Here is an 18338-nt window from a genome sequence, read left to right as displayed (position 1 = left end):
GCACATAGAAACCTTTGTGACTTAATACTGGCAGTGTCATGCTAAGGCCATGTGACTAATATTAACGAAGAAAAAAAAAGCCAAAGTAATTTTATAGTAGCAATAGTTTCTTTTTTTATTTTAATATACTTTAGGAAACAATATACAAAGCTGAGCTTTCCCACCATTTCCAGATAATAGCAGGAAGCTCCAATTACACAAATTTAGCGTTTTGTGATGGCTAAGAACAGCAGTCAGCACCAGACTTGAACAGTTAGCTACAACACAAACATCCTTCAAAATGAAATGTCATAATAGCAAGACAGGTAAACCAGGGTATAACAAATGACAACCACTTGGGAAGTGACTTAATCATTCTTGTTGAATTTCATATTTAATTAAATATTTTATACACAATTTTCTGTTAATATGCTTAAAACAAAACTTCCCTTAAAGAATTATTTCAAATCAAGTACAAATATTCAACAAGAATAGTTCTCATAAAGAATCCCCAGGTAGTTCAAATTCTAATATGCATTGACCGAAGGAAATGAAAAATAACAATTTTTGTTTGTTTTAACATGTTTATTACAACAGATACAATTCACATCTGACTAGCTTTGTTTCCTCTTTCCCCTCCCACAACCATGTTCATTGGGCTATTTCGTTATATTGGAGCAATCAATGTACTTTCAGCACACATGCCCAGCAGTACTTTTAAGTCCATTCTTACAGGGTGCAAATGGATTTCAATAATTTATACAAACAAGTGGGTTATGCTCAATCACTGCAATTTTAAGCTACTGTACACAGGAATGAAAAGGTTATAGAAAAGTGCCATAGCAACAGTGCCTTAAGAAAGGAGAAAAAGAGGAGCATTAAAAAAAATGGATAAAATCAGATCAAGGATTTCTGAGGAAATGGAACACACGGGAAATGAAAAACATTTCTCTGCAAAACAAATGGAGAAGCACTGCTCTTGATCAGGTGCAAGTGTGGAAACAGTTGTTTCATGATATTTGTACACTGCCCATATGGTTCAAAATCGTATCCTTAGACACAGATCGCCTGGCGCTTGCACTGAATTTTTGAAAATGCAAGATTTCTGAATGATAAATTAACCCCCCCCAATTTTTTTTTAAAAAAAGCTAATTTTGCAGACAGGTTTACATGTAAAAGGCTAGGTATTTAGCCACCTCAGCACTGATTAGTTTTGGATGTCTAAGCTCTGTTACACATGGCTTCCCATGGCTTCACTCTACAAAATATATTTACAACGTGAAGAATACATCTACAAGAAATCTACACTTCAAGGGTTTTACAAATCCATCTTGTATCTTTCCCCTGAATTGACTCTCACAGACCCATCCCCTTGTCATTTCATTTGCCCAGCTTAACGGTCCAAAGTCTACTTAAATGCAGCTCAAAAATGTTAAGATTGGGCAACAGATAGACAGTTCCTGTACTCAAAACCATGTGCAATTATTCACATCTTCACACCATGAAGGAATTCTGATTTTTTAGTTTTTCAAGTTCCTTAATTTGTTGTCTCAAAAACAGTATCCTGAAAGAGAAAATAAAGTATTAGAACATGTTTAGTCATATAAATGCTACCAAAAGAGAAAACGGTAAAAGCATTTTTAAATGTAAATTAAATGTAAAGTACTAAATTGAAAACGGTCTTAGTCTACAGTCAACCAATAAAGATAAACATCCATTTAAAATTGAGTTGTTCGATATACTGGGAATTAAAAAAAAAAGGCAGTAAATAATACATGTACACAGTAATAAGTTAATCATTTTAAAGACCAACACTCAAAAGTACACATAAATACTCTGATTTCCTAAGTTAAATGATCTGTCCAGCAAGCCAGAACGAAAGTTAACTTGATTGTATGCTAGAACTATGTTCAGAGCAATCCATGAATTTAAAAATTCAAAGGAGGTAACAGGAAAATTCCGTGATCATTTTAAAAAAAACACAAAACAACACAAAAACAAAAAAAAACCCAAAAAAATCACCCCCAGATATTTTAAATGATTAAAGAAGAGTAAACTCACTTTCCTAAGTTTATGAACAATCCCAAATTGCTAATTACGTGCACTAGTAAGACTAAGTCTACTTATGACCCAGTGACTCATATACGCAGAAAGTGAAATTACTGAAAATCTGTACTCAGTTCTGTAGTAAAACTCAAAAATTCACTACCATCAAGTCAGTCCAGATTCATAGCAACTCTCCACTGGGTTTCTGAAAATATAAACGGAAATGCAAGGAAGATGGCCCATCTCTCCCTCTGGTTTTGCATTAGTAGCACACAGCTTGTTGTATACCTCACCACAGAGCTCCCCTTTAGAAAAGTGTCCTGCTATTTACTAAGACACAGACAGCCACTTGATTTAAATATTAAAGAGGATAAGAAAAAATACTGTTTAGGTAGGAAAAAAGATAGCAGATATACAAATTAAACTTGTTGGGTTAAGTTCTTGCTATTAAGGGTTAATTAGATGGTATCATTAAATACATGAATCAATGATAATTGCTATAAATTATGAATGAATGTATGATAATTTATAAACATTCACTGAAATTAAAAAAATGAAGAAAACAAACAAAAAACCCAAATAAATTCTCATTTCCAAGAGTTCGATCAATAGCATATGGGCAGCAAATGATACAGTGATTTGAAGTTTAAACTGACATAAGTACTCTCAAGAACAGTAACGCCAATTTAATAGAAGACCCTTTAGAAGAAATGGTTATAAAACTTTTACTTTTATAATAATCACTGTAGCTACAGTTATAACAAAAGGGGAAAGAAGTCTAATAATGCATTTATCTTGAGTAAAAAAAAAAAAGTAAAAAATATTAAAAGTCTAGATCTATCATCATTCTCATAATTATCAGACTATGAAAAACAAACAGTATTAAGGAATAAAATATTACAAAAAATAACTTTTAACTTTGTAACTAAAATTTGATTCATGTTCAATTTAATACAAGAGTATGAAAAGAGTTATCTTCATGAAAATTTTACCTTTGTTCTCGCAAAGTTGCTTGAATTTCACACACTCGGACTAAAGATCTTAAATTTTTTAATTCAGTACATATTTCTGACATGTGGACACTTCCCATATTATGGGCTTCCTCACGTAATCTTGATGCCTATAAATTAATAAAATAGCATAAAAATTATGTTATCAAACATCTATGAGGAGTTTTTTTAAATCTAGAATAATCATATAATTTTCCTTCATATGAATTACAATGCTGGTGAATCTAAGGGAAGAAAGTATTTTCACTTAAGAACTTTCAGAACATTTTATATGGCAACTATTTGATAAATACAAGACGCAAATGGCAGTAAGTGGGATGTCTCAAGATCCTTCTTATGGTTGCTGTGTACCAGAGTCTGAATCAACCCATAACCCTCTGGAAGGTTTTCAGTGACAGTTTATCATATAGTAGGGTATTGTCCATCCTTTTCGCACAGAGCAGCTGGTGGCCTCGAACTGCATGCCTTCAGGATTACAGTGCAGCTTCTTGCCACTTGGCCACCAGAGCTCCAAGTAAGGCACAAAGGTTTCTGAGTTTCTAGTGGGACAGGCACATGAAGTGAATAGTTCTAACAAGTTCTGAAATCATCAGAGTGACAGTGGGGAAAAAAGTACAACAGCTTTGAGCCACATCGTGGTACCAGCTGACACACCTAGAGATAATTTATAGGGAAATTGTAATTAATGGGAAAGGTAATCATCTGAACTGCTTAGCACTTTTAAGGAATGCAGTAAGAACTCAGTACAAGGCTATACCCTTAGTATTTAATTACGGTGTACCAGTGACTCAGAACCAACCCCTATCTGACCCTCTAGCATATTTTCAGAAGCAGTTTAATCACAGCTCTTGTGAAGCAGCTGGTGAATTTGAACTGTTTGTGGGATTATAGCATAGCTTCTTAGCACTAGGCCACCAGAGCTCCCTAGTGTTAATGGTAATAATTATTACTTGATGCCCTAGTGACTGAGCGGAAAGAGTGTTTCACTGTTAACCTAAAACTGGGGCCTCTCTCTGGTAGGACAAATTTACCAGCAGCTCTGAGGAAGATAGGACAACTTCCTCCCATATTATTTACAGCCTCTGAACACCTACTAGACAGTCAGTTTTGACTCAATGGCAATAAAAATGGAACAGAAGAACTCCTGGTGATGCAAGTGTGGTTCAAACCCACCAGTTGCTTCCCATGAGTTTAAGATAAAGCAGTCTAAGACTGAAAACATACAGACTTAGAAAGGGTACACGTATTTGGGCTCTGAACGAATTCAGTCATGAATGATGAAGTGAGATCTGAATTTTTACAATTTAGCTACTCTGTCACCAGGATCAAAACACAGAGGGAGTTAAAACTCAGAAGAGGTACTGTAAACCCTTTCAAGGACCTGATAAATTTCTGACAGGACTGTAGTACTTATTCTAAAGAGGTACAAATGGCTGCTTTTTGTTGACATCCCTTTCAAGCTTTCTTTGCCAGAAACGAATCTAAAAGAACTAGTCTTCTGTGGAAATGACTGAACTAACTCCAACTTGCAAGAAGAAATTCATGACCAAAGCTATCTTCACTTACTGTATGTATAGGTTTTAAATAACTGAAAAGACTTTAGGTCTTTTCTTACGTTAAAGTCTAAATAAGGACCATATGTACCTATTCTGTCTGACCTACAGATGTTTAAATAAAATAAAGATAGAAAGAGACCAGGTTTGCAACTCAGGAATTATCTGTATATACGCATATACCAAAGTTTTATGAAAGGCAATAGAAGCAGAAATTATTTTAAATAAAGCTTGAATACAAGGGTCAAAATGTATTTTTCTAAAAATAGAATTTACTTCTATTGTCACTCATCCAAAGTTCTGTTTTCCATATTTTACTATTGCAACATACCTGCTTCTCTGCATGATCTGCAGGCCATCCTTGAACGTGTTTTATGAGATTTTCATTGAAGTGTGCTGCTAGCGTAGGTGTTAATGAACATGTAGGTCGGGCAGATGAATTCTGTGGTACAACTGTTGAATTTGATGAGTTATTACTAGATGTATGATTTGGACCAGGTGATGGGCTTCTCTGGCTACTGAAAGAGAAACAAAATTCAACATGTGCTAGGTTTAAAATAATTTCAGGTATTCAAAACCATTAATATCTTCTAATAACATCATCTAAGCCCCTAAAAAATTTCTTATACTTAAAAAAAAAATTAAACAACAAACAGAAACAATCCACTGCCTCACTATGTTTTTGAAAATAGGAGTTAAAGCCTGCTGATCCTGTAAATACTTCAAATACTATTAAAAATGTAACTTAAAAATAACCCCATTTTAACATCTATCAATATAAACACGTTTGAAAATTTTATCTTAACTATTTAAAGAAGAAGGTGAGGATTACAACTCTGATCTATTAAAATACAGGCAATTTAATGACAGTTGTGAGTAAAGACAGGGGCAAAATAAGGGGCGGGAGGTAATACAGCACCAAGACTATACTCTTTTAAAAATTGTAGGTTTGAACAAGGGGGTTGAGAATATGGTGAGAACCAAAACATAAACACCCAAGTTGATTTCCGACCTGCATAACCACACTTGTCTCTGAATGAATTTCAGTAATTTCTAAAAACTAAATCTTCCAAAGGATGAATTCAACACTGAAGATATTTATATTAATACTACCACATCTAAAGATAAAATGAATTTCCCAAAAATATTCTGAGCAATAGTAACATTGCTGGAATAAAGAGATTATTCTCAAAATGATTATTTTGAAGTGAACAACTCTCATTTGGATGTATAAGTTCTTAAATGGTTCTTTAGAAAACAATAAAAAATTGAATATTCTGCCACTTCAACATAAAATAAAAAATCAAGTTAAAAAAAATTCATTCACTAAATTTAACAGTGATACCATAGTACAGTGCCACTTGAAAAGTAATCAGTAGCAGTCAAGAGTTAAAGCTATTAAGAAAATCAAATATGCAGATGGAAAGCAATGGTTTAAGCTTTAGAATTATTGGTATGATGAGGTTAAAAAACACAGAATTCTGATTTGCATCTCTTAGAGAGATGCTAGAGCTAGGGATTTTGAGCATTTCTTCACGTATTCGTTGGCCATCTGAATGTCTTCTTTGGTGAAGTGTCTGTTCATAGCCTGTGCCCACTTTTCAACTGGGTTATTTACCTTTATCTTGTTGTGGTACTCGAGTATTTTATAAATTCTAGATATAAGTCCCTTATCTGACATGTCATTACCAAATATTTTTTCCCAATCTGTGGCCTTCCTTTTTACTCAGTTGGGGAAGTTTTTAGATGTGCACAGGGATTTGATTCTTAGAAGGTCCCATTCATCTATTTTATCCTCGCCTGGATGTAGATTTTTCAGGATGCTTGGTTTATGTTGTGGATTAGGAGTTCTAGAGTTAATCCAAGCTTTTCTTTAATGAATGTCTAGTCCTTGGTTTTAGTCCTAGGTCCATGATCCACTCTGAGTTGATTATTTGTGTACGGAGTGAGATGTGGATCTTGCTTGAGTTTTCTACAGGTAGCTTTCCAATTTTGTCAGCACCATTTGTTAAAAATGGTTTAACCACTTAACTGATTTCATCTCTTGTCAAAATTCAATTGACCATAGCTAGATGGGCTGATTTCTGGATGTTCTGTTCTGTTCCGTTCCGTTCCGTTCCATTCCATCCCATTATCTATGTGTCTGTCATTATACCAATACCATGCTGTCTTGACCACCACAGCAGTGTACTAGAATTTGAAATTAGGCAGTGGGATGCCCCCTACCTCTTTCTCTTTTTAAGGAGTGCTCTGCTTATCCGGGGTCTCTTTTCATTCCAAATGAAATTGGACTAGGAGGTATCATCTCACCCCAGTAAGAATAGCAAAATTTAACAGAGCCGCAAACAACAAATGGGGGCAAAGTTGTGGAGAAACTGAACCCTTATTTACGGATGGTGACAGTGTAAAATGCTGTGACCACTATGGAAGGCTGTACGGTGTTTTCTGAGTAAGTTGCAAATAGAAATACCATTTGACCCAGCAATTTCTCTACTGGGAATATATGCTAAAGAAACCATTAACTGCCACCCAAGCAGATATATGCACACTCATGTTTATTGCGGCTTTGTTCACAATAGCAAAGAGCTGGAAACAACCTAAGTGCCAATCAACAAATGAATGAATAGAGAAGCTCTGATATATTCACACAATGAAATATACTATGCTGCACTGAAAAACAGGAAACTCATGAAATATTATGCAAAATGGATGACCCTGGAGGACATTATGATGAGTGAAATATCTCAGTCACGAAAGGACAAAAATACTGCACAGTGCCACTGTTGTACAACAGGAATGATATCAGGGTTGAAGTGAGACTGAGAAAAACTGGATAAATCATGTATACTGTATTGTAACAGATGTGGGAGCGAACAGTTTAAAAGCAATATATGACTGGGTATTAGGTTATGACAAGAGTCCAGAATGAAGGTTGCATAGTGGAGTGTATTTGGGGTGGGGGGGCTTGTATACCAATGAAGGAATTTTTCTTTTACTTTTCAGAGAGAAGAGCCAACTAAGGGGGAGGGGTGGGCAGGGAGAAAAATGTAACAATGAATGAAGGGAAATCCAAAATCTCTTTCAGTGTTCATTAAAATTAATAAAATTTTTTTAAAAGGAATTCTAACAAAATACTTTAAAATGTTAGTTTTTAAGCACTAGAAATATTTAGTACCAACATAAAGAAAGGCACTTCAAATCCAGCAGCTGCTCTGTGGGAATAAGAAGGGGTAATAATATTCTATTGTTCAATTTTTAGCCTCTCAAGTCCCACTGGATTCTCCGCTACGAGGTAGTTCCAACTCAATGGTAGATAACAATAACAATGCGCTAAAGAATCAAGCGGGCTAGTATCTACCAGATGCAACTGACAAATGGGCAGCTCTTCTTAAAGATTTATAGTAATAGAACCCAAAAGGGATTTGCTAGAAGCCAGAATCAATACAATGGGAGCTGGTTTTTGTTTGAATAGTCCAAAAAGAAAATTCAGGACACTCCAGTGGCCTAATGGTGAAGAAGCTGCACTGCAATTCCAAAGGCACATAGTTTGGTCCACCAGCTGTTCCAAGATAGCAATTACTTCCCATGTGATTTATTGTCTCTGAAAATCTGAATGGTTAGCTATGGGTCAGTTCTGACCCCACAGCACTAAACAAGGGGAACAAAAATCCAGAGAACTCAAGTGACATCCCAAAGCCACCTCTTTGAATTTATCAACTGCTCCTCAGGAGAAAGATGGACAATCTCCTCCTCTGAAAACCTGCTGGAGGGTCAGCTATGAGTCAATTCTGACTCAACAGCACTTAACAGTAAGAGAGATGTAACAATCTAAAAAGATGTGTTATCCTCATCAAAGAAACCTAGTTAACAAGCCTAGTGACAACAATCCAGTGTTAAAGACTTCTTTTAAAAATTATAAAACACAAAACTTGGGATTTTGATATACAAAAAAGACTAGGCTATTTACAGATCCCTTTCCATTTCCACATTATAAACAGAATAATAACACAGTTAAAGAAAAAGAGAAACCTAAAATTTCAACACAAATCCATTAATCTACCTTGAGCGCTGAAGACTTCGTGGAGAAACAGGTTCATGAACTTGCTGCTTCTCAGCAGGTACAGGCTGCTGAGCTGCTGATTGTGAAACTGGTCCTTGTTTAACTACTGGAGTACTAACCTGCAATTTCAAAATCTGGTAAGACAGACTACTTACTATACAATCAAAGAACATGGAAATTACATAAAATATATTCTATCAAAACAGTCCTATCATCTCTATTGTCCAGTGAGTTAAGGTAACTGAGTTGTTTCAAAATAATGCCAGTGACATAAACATGTTATACAAGTTACTGTCATTTAAGGCCTTATAATCATCTACCTACTTTCTGGACACAAATCTAATTAACAAACATAAACCCTGTTAAGTCTGATGTTACGAAACTGTGTCAAATGATTCAATGAATCGAACACCACAGAGCTAGAAGGCAGTCACATTCTCATACCTGCTGTTGTTGGTGCTATTAACTAGACTGTAACTCACAGCAACCTTAAAAACTAACTGAATCCTGCCCTATTATGGTGCATTCTCCTCATCTCTGATATACCTGAGCCCAATGTTAACAGTGCTAATAAGCTAATACAAATAGTTGAGGGGCCTTCACCTCCTTCACTAACCCTTTGCTTTTTCAAGCATGATGTTCCAGGACTGGCCTATCTTAACAGTGTGATCAAAGTATGTGAGACAAATTTTCACTATTCTTGCTTCTAAGGAGCAACTTTGTTGTACTCTCCAAGATGTATTTCTTTTGGCAGCCATGGGATATTCAGTACTCTTCTGCAAAACCAGAACCCTGCTTTCAATTCTGTTATCCTTATTTACTGCCCAACTTTCAGAAGCAAAGGAAGAAACTGAAAAGACCATGCTTTAGATCAGACACACCTGACTTTAAATAAATTGATAGTGATGCTCTTCAGCACTTTGGAGAGGTCCTTGGCAGATTTTCCCAATGCAATACATGATTTCCCAACTGCTGATACCAAAGGTGTTTACTGTTTCTGGATCCAAGGAAGAGGAAGTAACTGACAATTTCTTCTCTTCATCTATGATGATGTAGTCTACTAGGTTCAGTGCTGAGGATTTTTGTCATCTAAGTGTTGAGATGTAACCTGTATTGAAGGCCGTAATTTCTGATTTTCTACAGCAAGCGCTTCAGATCCTCCTTTTTCAGCAAGTAAGGTTGTATCATCTGCCTAGGAACATATGTTGTGTGACAAGTATTCCTCCCGTCCTGATGCCCTATTCTTCATATAGCACAACTTCTTGAATTATTTTTTCAATACAGTTTATACAATAAAATTATCTTAAAATGCAACCAGTATAAACCTGTTCTAATTTTCAGCCCAGTGTTCTTTCCAATACACTACCTTTTTTGTAGTTTTGTCATGTAGAATACCTATACTAGTCAGTCTAGATGCTGAGCATAATTCGTAAAGCCAGATTTTATAAAGAAAAATCTGTCATCAGGACTGGAAGAAGAATCAGCAATAATGTAATTTATGCAAATAACACAACTTTGCTTGGTCAAAGTGATGAGGACCTTAAGTGACTAGTGCAAAAGATCAAAGACTACAGTGTTCAGTACAGATTACATCTCACAATCAAGAAAACAGTAAGGATTCTTACTACAGAATGTATAGGCAACATGATGACAGACGAAGAAGGGTTGATATTCTGAATGATCTCAGCTTCCTTGGACCCACAACCAACACCTTTGCTATCAGCACTCAGGAGATAAGACGACTTTACTGTGAGCAAGGACAATTTCAGGGACTGCTCCAAACCACTTAAGAACAATGAAATCAGTGTGACAACTAAGGTGCTCCTGATTCAAGCAATAGTATTTTGAATCATCTGTTATGCTCCTGAGAGCTTAACTTAACAGGAATAAATAAGGGTAACATAATTATTATTGATACCTTTGAGTCATGGTGATGGTGAAGAGTACTGAACTGCCAAAGAATGAACAGGTTATGTATGAGAAAAAGATTCAGCAAGTGTTCCCTGGAGACAAGGATGACAAAGTTTCATCTCTCACACTTTACAGGATAGTCTATTCCTTGGAAAGGGATACTAGGTTTGGATAGGTCAAAGGTTAGTGGAAGAGACTCTGAAGGAGATGGAATGACACAGTGATTGTAGCAATGGACTAAAGTACAGAGATGGTGTGGATGGCACAGGAAAGAACGGGATTCAGATCTCGTTCACAGCGTTGCTATGGTCCAATGTGATGGCACCTGACAACAATCACAACCCTTCTTTTGATTTCTATCAGCAATAGAACATCTATGTCAGCACATATACAGAGTTGCTCAGACTTCAACCAATGTCGGAGTGAACGCACAGATTTATTTATCAGAGAGTGTGTAATAGCCCTACTAAATTCAAACTTGAGAAAACTTCAGAAACCATTACATTACAGTGACACACAGAGGGGGACAATATTACTAACAGGAATATACACGATTCATATTTAGATGTCATATACAAAGAGTAACAAGATTGAAATACAAGGCCCAAACTAAAGGTATAGGCAACCATTTCTGATTAAATAAAAGTAGCAATATTAAATTGTATTTTCCAGTAGGTTTGAGGTAGGAAGATGGTATGTGTGGTGTAAGAAGTAAAGCAGGATGATGCATTATTTCCAGCAATTAATTTAGAGAATCCTGACAGATCTTTCCAAATATTAATTATCTGCTCCAATCAGTATGTTCTAGCATAAAGAATATATTTATATATTCTATGTAAGGCAGCACAGGATGACAAAGTAAAATATTACAATGAAATGTGCAAGGAGTTGGAGTCAGAAAATCAAAAGGGCCGAACATGCTCAGCATTTCTTAAGCTCAAGGAAATGAACAAATTCAAACCTTGAGCTGCTATAATCATGGATGCTTTAGGAAGCATATTAAATAATCCTGGAAGTATTAAAAGAAGATGGAAAGAATATACTGAGTCACTGTTATCAAAAGGAATTGGCAGACACAGAAGAATTTAATGAAACAATATATGAGCAAGAGCCTATGGTGATGAAGGCAGAACTTCAGGTTGCTTTGAAGGAAACAGCAAAAAAATAAGGACCCAGGAATAGATGGTATATCAATTGAAATATTTCAGCTAACAGTTGCTGCCCTGTATGTGCTAACCAAGCTGTGCCAAGAAATCTGGACAACAACCACTTGGCCAAGTGACTGGAAGAAATCTGTATCTGTTCCCATTCCAAAGGAGGGTGACCCCAGAGTGTGGAAACTATAGAACAACATCATTAATTTTACCTGCAAGCAAGATTCTGTTGAAGATTATCCAAAAAGGATTGGAACAGCACATCAGTAGAGAATTGCCAGAAGTCCAGGCTGGGTTTAGAAAGGGGTCGTGGTACTAGGGATATTGTAGCTGATGTTAGATGGATCTTAGCTGAAAGCAGGGAATACCAGAGGAATGTTTGTTTATCTGTGTTTCACTGACTATGCAAAGGTGTTTGACTGTGTGGATCATAAACTGTGGCTGACTCTGAGAAGAATGGGAATCCCATTTAATAGTGCTAATGTGAGACTTATACTTGGACCAAGAGGCAGTCGTCAGAACAGAGCAAGGAAACAATGCATTGTTCAAAATTGGGAAGGGCGTACACCAGGAATGTGTCCTGTCTCCATACCTTTTCAATCTGTATTATCCAGATTACTCAGGAGACTGGGCTCTATGAGGAGAAGTGTGGTGTCAGGATTGGTGGAAGATTGATCAACAACCCTGCTTGCTGAAAGTGAGGGAGACCTGAAGCGCTTGCTACAGAGGGTCAAGGACTGCAGCCTCCAATATGGATTGAGGCTCAAAGTCAAGAAGACAAAGATTCTCACCACTGGACCAATTGGCAGCATCAGGATGGATGATGAAGAGACTGAGATTGTTCACAGCTTTAGTTTGGCTCCACAGTCAAAACTCTCAGCACCAGCAGCCAGTAAGTTAAAAGAGACGTATTGCCATGGCAAAGTCTGCTATTAGGGACCTCTCCAAAGTACCGAAGAGCAATGGTGTCTCTCTGGAGACTAAGGTGCGTCTGACACATGCCATGGTCTTCTTTGCTATACTTGTTATGCATCAGAGAGTTGGACAGTGACTAAGGAGGATAGAAGGAAAACTGATGCCTTTGAGCTGTGGTGCTTGCTGGAGAAGAGTATTGAGTATACCATGGACTGCTAGGAAAACAAACAGATTCACCCTGGAAAGGGTCAAACCGGGCAACTCCTTGGAGGCAAGGATTCTGAGGCACCGTCTAACATACTTTGGACATGTTGTAAGGAGGGACCTGTCCTTGGAGAGGGACATCATGCTTGGTAGGGTGGAGAAACAGCGCAGGAGGGGAAGGCCCTCTATGAAGTGGATTGATTCAGTGACGGGTAATCGGGATGGGCATGTGGGAGACAGTACGATTGACACAGGACAGAGCAGAGTTTGGGGCTGTTGTACATAGGGTCACTATGAGTTGCAAGCCACTCAACGGCACAACAACAACAACAACAACACGTAACACTGTATGCCCAATTATTTTAAAACACAACCTGCAAGTTTTTTGCATGCAAAAAGCTGCTAATCATCTGCTTAAGGGACATATCCTGACTATAAATGAATACTACAAAGAATAGGGCTGTTGTACATAGGGTCGCTATGAGTCGCAGGAGACTCGATGGCACATAACAACAACAAAGAATACTAACACTACAACTTATTTACTTCTCTGCCTCTTACTCATTGCTGATAAGTCAGAGCCTACTCCTAAAGTAACTTTCCAGCAGGCTTCCAATGTTAGCCATAACTTGTTGCACATAGTAAAATGCCTGTGCATCATCAATAAAGCACAAACAGACATTCTTCTGGTATTCTCTGCGTTCAGCCAAGATCCATGTGAAATCAGCAATAATAACCCTCATGCCACAGTCTTTTCTGACTCTAGCTTGAAAAACTAGTAGCTCCCTGCTGGTGAACCAGCCATTCTTGAATAATCTTCAGTAAGACTTTACCTGCATGTAATATTAATGATATTGTTTGGTAATTTCCAGTCTGTTGCGCCACTAGAACTTTTAGCTACAATTTACTATACTCTTAAAATAACTTCAAAAATAATTCTCAAAAACTTGTCCACCACCAAATTTGAACGACCTTTCAATATATTTATGTATTTCCAATTATGAGTAAATAATCAGTACTTTAAGACAAGCTAATTTCTCACTCCACCACTAGAATGAACTTGATCAGAAATAGCTGTCTTGTTAAAAGAAAATTACTTCCTTTTTAAATAAAATAGTCATTGGAAAAAACGTTTCATATTAAATTAATCTTTCTCCATATTATAGAACTCAAACATAAAGAGAAAGGAATCATAAAGTGTATAATATAAGTACATGTGAACAACTCTTTAACCTGCACCTACTACTTTCTCATTCATCAACACTCCATCTTGTTTTAAACACATCATTTGTCTACAGAGATTCTACATGACTAATAAACTTATTTTCCAAAATTAGGGAGCTCTATCAGAATTTCCTTCAACTAAAACTTACCTTTGGCTGTGATGAAACAGGAGGAGTACTAATCAAAGGTTTGATGGGAACTGTGTTAGTCTGAGGTGTGCTTATTCTTGGAGATACATAAGATCTTGGGGATGATGCATCAGATGTTAAAGACATTGGAGACTGATTAGATGGCTGAGCTGTAAAAAGAATGACCAATTGAAAAGAAATTTAAATAAAATTTAAAATAAACAAAACAATTTTAAATAAATCAAATACCAGTAGAGAAAAATCTCTATCTTGCCAGAAACTCATACTTCTCAGAGAGATCACTTAATTGAATAAATCAGAATCTGGCACTGAGTGAGATATCAGAGATGAGCTTAAATCCTTTGGTGTATTAAAATCTATTGGAGCTCTAAGATTATGTATATATTGGTGTGGGAGAGCTCTGGTGGCACATCTAGTGTGACCTTCTCTATTTTGAGCTTGTAAGAAAAACTAAACCTGAACCTACCTTCATTAATTCTACAAGTGGAACCAGTATCCCATCAGTTTTCTACCTCATAATGCCAGCCACCATATAACAAGTCTTTTTATTATTTTACTTCCATTTTAGACCAGATAGTCTGACTCACTTTGTTTTCTGAATTGGGGCTATGACACATTTATGTAACAAAGTGGCACTTTTACTTGCTACTTGTCTCCACTGGACAACTTTATATCAAAATATAGACATTACAGATTAGAAGAACTTTACACCTTGAGATGTGTGTGTGTGTGTGTGTGTGTGTGTGTGTATAAAACATAATACATTACTGGAGCCAATCTTATTAAATAATAACAAAATTTTTTCTCAAAACATTTTTAAAAAGCCACAAAAACGCTCAAGGTATAATTCAAGATAAATGAACTCACAAATACCTTGTGTAGAGAGTTGAGCAGCTTGAGAAATCAGAGAAGTTATGTTGAAAGCAGATGGTCCAGCAGTAAGAAATTTATGGATTATAGACTGCAGTGAGGCTTGTGTTACAGCTGCTGTAAGAACTGAAAACATATTTTTCCTTAAAACTCAAGTAAAAACAGAGGTATATGTGGCATTAATAACAACTTGAAAACACAAAAAAACTGGGTATCTTAAACTAGAATATGGAGTAAAATATCACTGTTAATATTTTCCTGTTATTTCTTCAATTGGCTAATAAAAAATGAAGATTATAATGACCACATAGTCAGTGCTAGCTCTATTCTTAGGATCAGGAAGAAATTAACCACCTAACACTATTGATAAAGTAGAAATTTAGACTTTATAAACGGAAAATTCTATAATATGAATGGTCTCTTGGGATCTGAAAAGTACAAAGAATAATGCTGGTCACTTGTAGTCAAATCTCTCTCTTCTGAGATGATTACATAAACCTTTTAAGCAGTAGGTTAAAATGCATCAATCAATGTAATCCATCAGAAACCAGCAACATTTAATCAAGGATGTCCCTTCCCAAAACTTTATCAATGTACTGAAGAGCTACTCTTCAATTAATGAGTCTATTTTATATAATGCAAATTGTTTGCTATACAGCTCTTGTTTTTACTTCCAAATGACAGAAGCATCTAGAATGATTTCTTCCCAGGTACACACTATGTTTTGTGGAGGAGAAAACAAAACAAAACACTATCTTAGCTTATGCTATGGGGTATTGTAAACTGCATATTTACAGAAAGAAAATAAAAAATTAAAGATGAAACAGTGACCACTAATAAAGCAGAGATTTTACTAGCTATACAATTCTGTATAAGTAAAACAATTTCATCATTAAAGATTTACCTTCATTTATTTTGGATATATCCACATTTGAATTATTAAGCTGTAGCGTAGCTTGTAAAGCAGGAAGCAACTGTCTAAGAAGATTTGGGTCCTGAAGTAATGGAGGTATTGGTGACTGTGGAACAGGAGAAACAGGGACTGCAGAAGCAGATGTTGGAGGTGCAGATGTGGGATTCAGTCCAGAGGCAGAAGATGTAGAAGGGGTTGTGCAAGAATGTGATATGGATTTGTCACCCGATGTAGATTCTAAATAAAACAGGGGGAAAAAAATTTATAAATAAAAAAAGGGGAAACTGGAACCAGTATCAATTGAGTATCTCCGATGTGCCAATAAATACTCATTGATTTAAAAGTCACAAGACAGCACATACAGATGGGAACATGCATTTTAATCCCTACTTTACAGGCAAGGAAACAGAACAAAGATAACTTAGCTTGTTGAAAGGGGAGGGGGAAAAAAAAAAAAGGATAACCAGTAATCCACCATACTCATGATCTGATACCTAAAGCATCATGCTCCAACTCTGAGAAAGGCTGCCTCAAGTACAATATGTATTAATCACAAAGAATAAGTTTCATTCAGATTAAGGGGACAATCTACTTCTACAAGGCTTAAGCTACATAGCTAATGAAAATACCGTAAAAACGGCTTATGACGACTATAATAATCTTCTTCAATATGATAATAGCCTTAATATAAATCAAGACAAGTATTAGGGTGATTCCTTTCAGAGAAAGACTTATACATACATTTTACACCTGATAAGGACTCTTTTTAAATTTAAAACAAACAAACAAAAAAACCCCCCAAAACAAAAAACAACCAAAAACCCAAAACAGAAAAACAACAACAACAAAAAGAAACCCATCAAACCTGCAAGTTGGGTGGGGAAGAGAACAACTTCCCCCATTAAGATATATAGTCTTAGAAACTTCACAGGACTGGGCACAAAGACTATAACTACTTGACTAAAATACATTCACACAATGGATTATTATGCAGCACTTTAAAGAATTTGTAAAGCATTACACAATATAGAAGAGTTTGGAAAAAATTAGGCAGAATAAAGTATCGCAATCACAAAGGACAAATACAACATAATACCACTATTATTATAACAATATAGAGGGGTTGTATGTGCAGGTAACAGGAAATGAATGGATAATGAATGAACACATATTATATGTATGACAATTAATAATGTGGAATGGGATACGCTTTACAAAGTGAGCTGAACTCAATGCCCCAATGCTATTTTTCATAGTATTTGGCAAGCTGATTCTATAATTTAATTAGGGGCTAGTAAGAATCAAGAAATTCTTGGGAGGGGGGCAAGGGAGAGAGAGAAGCACCATAGCTACCAGGTCATGTCATGTTCCATTTTAAAGCTTAAAAACAAACAAAACTCTCCAAAGCCCAACATCCAGCCACACAAAAAACCCACCCCAAAATTATAATAATTTCAGGTGGACAGAAGTTTTATACACATACATAATTATTACAGAAAAGCTCTGGTGGCCTAGGGAGCAAGGAATCTAAGCCTACCCAAAGGTTCAAATCCACCAGCCGTTCTATGAGAAAGGTGCGTAATCTCTCCACATATAATTTAGAGACTCTTGTATTTTATATTAGGAAGATTTTGAAAATTACAAAAAGAAAGTATTAGTAACCAGGATATTTTTTAATAACCTCTATAAATAACAACAACAAACCACACCAATGCCAAACCAAAATAAGACAAATCCAAAAAAACTCAAAAGGCATGAAATGAAAGCAACAACACTTAAACCACACTGGAAAATAATTTGGCTAAATCAAATTCGCTATGCACATATATGTCTTTTATATAGGGACCCTAAAGAAACTAATGTATGTGTGCTTCTTTTATTTTACCAGAAACTAGAAACAAACTAAATAAATGCACACCACTGATCCTTCTCTATGTGCTGTCCTGTAGTTAGTAAATCAATGGGTACTAGGCACATATCCACCAATGAAATAAAGAAAAACCAGATTATTTTCAAGTTGTGACGTATTTTATACTACTACCTATTCTAATCTCAAATAAAGTGGTTAATAACTAAACACTTCATTAAACTTCTCAATCCCATAAATGCTGGTTATTAAAACTTACTCAAAAGTAAATCTTATATTCATCTTTCTTACAAGTCTTTCTACTATACTAGTAAATACAGACTATAAATTCTCGAAACATATAGGTAGTTTAAGTGCCTTTCGAGGATTTAATATTCATATATTAATTCTGTCTTAACTATAATCAATTTAAAAAGCCTAGGACACAACAGATGTTGCCCTGGATGTGCTCACCAAGTTGTGCCAAGAAATCTGGAGAACAAC

At 35.9% G+C, this 18338-nt stretch overlaps 1 protein-coding gene across 3 annotated transcripts in view; it reads right to left on the bottom strand.

Moving 5' to 3' along the window:
• Window positions 1-543: 543 nt before the first annotated feature.
• The window catches only part of WAC (WW domain containing adaptor with coiled-coil), a 116860-nt gene continuing 99065 nt past the window's right edge, over window positions 544-18338 (bottom strand). The window contains exons 8-14 of one of the 3 annotated variants that reach the window (XM_006887092.1): window positions 15980-16225; window positions 15079-15201; window positions 14206-14354; window positions 8649-8767; window positions 4920-5106; window positions 3018-3145; window positions 544-1543 (exon numbers count right to left, since the gene is read on the bottom strand). In XM_006887092.1, coding sequence (XP_006887154.1) covers window positions 1474-1543; window positions 3018-3145; window positions 4920-5106; window positions 8649-8767; window positions 14206-14354; window positions 15079-15201; window positions 15980-16225 — 1022 coding nt within the window. In that variant the 3' untranslated portion in view covers window positions 544-1473. The remainder of the gene's footprint in view (window positions 1544-3017; window positions 3146-4919; window positions 5107-8648; window positions 8768-14205; window positions 14355-15078; window positions 15202-15979; window positions 16226-18338) is intronic. The other 2 variants (XM_006887094.1, XM_006887093.1) reach the window with 2 other exon arrangements.

The sequence above is a fragment of the Elephantulus edwardii genome, unplaced genomic scaffold (genome assembly GCF_000299155.1).
Source record: "Elephantulus edwardii isolate Elephantulus edwardi_28Jun2011 unplaced genomic scaffold, EleEdw1.0 scaffold00054, whole genome shotgun sequence".
In the NCBI taxonomy this organism is placed as follows: Eukaryota; Metazoa; Chordata; class Mammalia; order Macroscelidea; family Macroscelididae; genus Elephantulus; species Elephantulus edwardii.
This window is presented reverse-complemented; position numbering and strand designations above follow the sequence as displayed.